Here is a 2374-nt window from a genome sequence, read left to right on the forward strand (position 1 = left end):
TGTACCCAATAAGTAAGTTTTTATCTCTTACTCCCCTCCCATCCTCTTCCCTTCTTAGAAGTTTCCAATGTCATTTACACCAATTTATGACCATGTGTACCCCCATTGTTTAACTCTGACTTACTAGTGAGAACATGTGTGTTTGCTTTTTTTGTTTGTTTTTTGTTTGTCTGTTTGTTTTTTGAGACAGGTTCTTGCTCTGTTGCCCAGGTTGGAATATAGTGTCGTCGTCATAGTTCACTATAACCTCAAGCTTCTGGGCTCAAGCGACCCTCCTGCCTCAGCCTCCTGAGTAGCTGGGACTGTAGGCATATGCCACTATGCCTGGCTAATTTTCATTTTTTTTTTTGTAGTGACAGGGTCTTGCTCTTGCTCAGGATGGTCTCAAGCCCCTGGCCTCGAGTGATCCTCCCACCTAAGCCTCCCAAAGTGCTAGGATTACAGGCATGAGCCACTGCGCCTAGCTCAAAAGTTTTTAATTTTGATGAAGTCCAATTGATTTATTAATACTTTTTCTTTTGTGGATTGTGCTTTTGTTGTCTTATCTAAGAAACCATTATTACCTAATTCAGGGTCACCAAGATTTACTCCTAGGTGTTCTTCAAAGAGTCTTATGGTGTTAGCTCTTATATTTATGCCTGTGGTTCACTTTGAGCTAATTTTTGTATACAGTGTTAGGTAGGGGTCCAACTTCATTCTTTTACATGTGTATAACCTGTGTCCCAGCACCATTTGTTGAAAAGACTATTCTTTTTCCATTGAAATGTCTTAGTTTTATCAAAAATCAGTTGATCATAAATGCAAAAGTTTATTTGTGAATTCTCAGTTCTAGTCCATTGATTTACATATGCCTATCTATACCAGTAAAATCTGTCTCGATTACTATACCTTTGTAGTAAATTTTGATGTTGGGAATAGTGAGTCCTCCAACTTTGTTCTTTTTCAAGATTGTGTCAGCTACTTTGGATCGCATGCATTTTCATAGGAATTTTAGGATCATCTTGTCAATTTCTGCAAAGAAGTCAACTGAAATTTTGATGGAGATTTCATTAAATCTGTTGATCAATTTGGGGACTACTGTCATCTTAACAATATTAAGTCTTCCAATCCATAAATATATAGGGGGTTTCCTTTCCATTTATTTATGTCTTCTTTAACTTCTTTTAACAATGTTTCTAGGTTTCATAGTATAAAATTCATATTTCCTTTTTTTATGGTATTGTAAGTGGAAATTTTTTCTTAATTTTGTTTCCAGATTGTTCGTCACAAGTATAGAAATACAATTGATTTTTGTATATTGATCTTGTATCCTGCAATCTTGCTGAAAGATAAATAAGTTTTAAATTTAAGAGAGAAAAGAAATTTTAAATTTTTTATTTCTAAAAGTTAGAGATCATAATTTGACCCATATAATGTTCAAACAGGTATACCAAATTATGTCATAAGGCTTTCCTAGGAAATACGGGTAGAAATTAGCCCCAGTTTCCTGCATGCCACGCCAGTTAACTGATATAATATTTTCTCTGGACCCACACCCATGAAGAGAGTTGTGTAAATTGAAAGTGATTATATAGGGTTGAGCTACGAAGGAATCTGGCTGTATATTCTAGATTCAGTCCCAAGCACACTCATGACAGAGAGTGATTTCAAGTGACCACTTTAAAGGAACTTTCATTCTGAACATTTTTATTTATTATTTGTTCATCCATGCTTTTGACCTGAATCCTTTTCTTTGGTTTATTGTTTTTTGTTTGGTTAATTCCTTTTGAAACTGCTTTCTTTCATTCTTTTTTCTTTTATTCTTTTATATTTGTTCTTTGGTTCTTTATTCCAGTGGTCCCAGGGACCAGTTCCATTGAAGGCAGTTTTTCCACGGAAGAGGTGGGGGTGGGGGCCTGGAAGCGGGGCTCAGGTAGTGACGCCAGCGATGGGGTGCTGCTGTAAATATGCAGATGATGCTTGGGTCTCTCCCCCAACCCTCCACACCCCCCTGCCCTCATTCCGTGGAAAAATTATCTTCCATGAAACTTAGGAACTGGGCGGGGGGCCTGGGGGGCGGAGCGAGCTGCTGGTGAGCTCTGCTGCCCAGTCCCTAATAGGGGACTGGACTGGACTGGACTGGGGATTGGTGACCACAACTTTATCCAGTTGAGCTCAAGTTTGCAGAAGAAAAGAATCAATAGATAAAAATATCAAAATGATTCACAGGGGTATCTTTTAGTTTTCATTTTGTGTGATTGGACTTTTAACAGGTTTATGATGAATATCAATCAGGTTTAAGCACTGAATTCCAAGCTCCGCTAGCATTTCAGTCTGGAGTAGATCTAGAAGAAGATAAGAAAGAGGTATGTAATAATACTGCTTTTGTATACCA

General features: G+C 37.7%; 1 protein-coding gene across 1 annotated transcript in view; it reads left to right on the plus strand.

The window, feature by feature from the left end:
* The window catches only part of CCDC15 (coiled-coil domain containing 15), a 130837-nt gene that overhangs the window by 60638 nt on the left and 67825 nt on the right, over nt 1–2374 (plus strand). The window contains 1 exon segment of the mRNA XM_012658140.1: nt 2253–2345. Within this exon segment, the coding sequence (XP_012513594.1) occupies nt 2253–2345 (93 nt within the window).

This window comes from Propithecus coquereli, unplaced genomic scaffold (assembly GCF_000956105.1).
Source record: "Propithecus coquereli isolate 6110/MARCELLA unplaced genomic scaffold, Pcoq_1.0 Scaffold575, whole genome shotgun sequence".
NCBI lineage: Eukaryota > Metazoa > Chordata > Mammalia > Primates > Indriidae > Propithecus > Propithecus coquereli.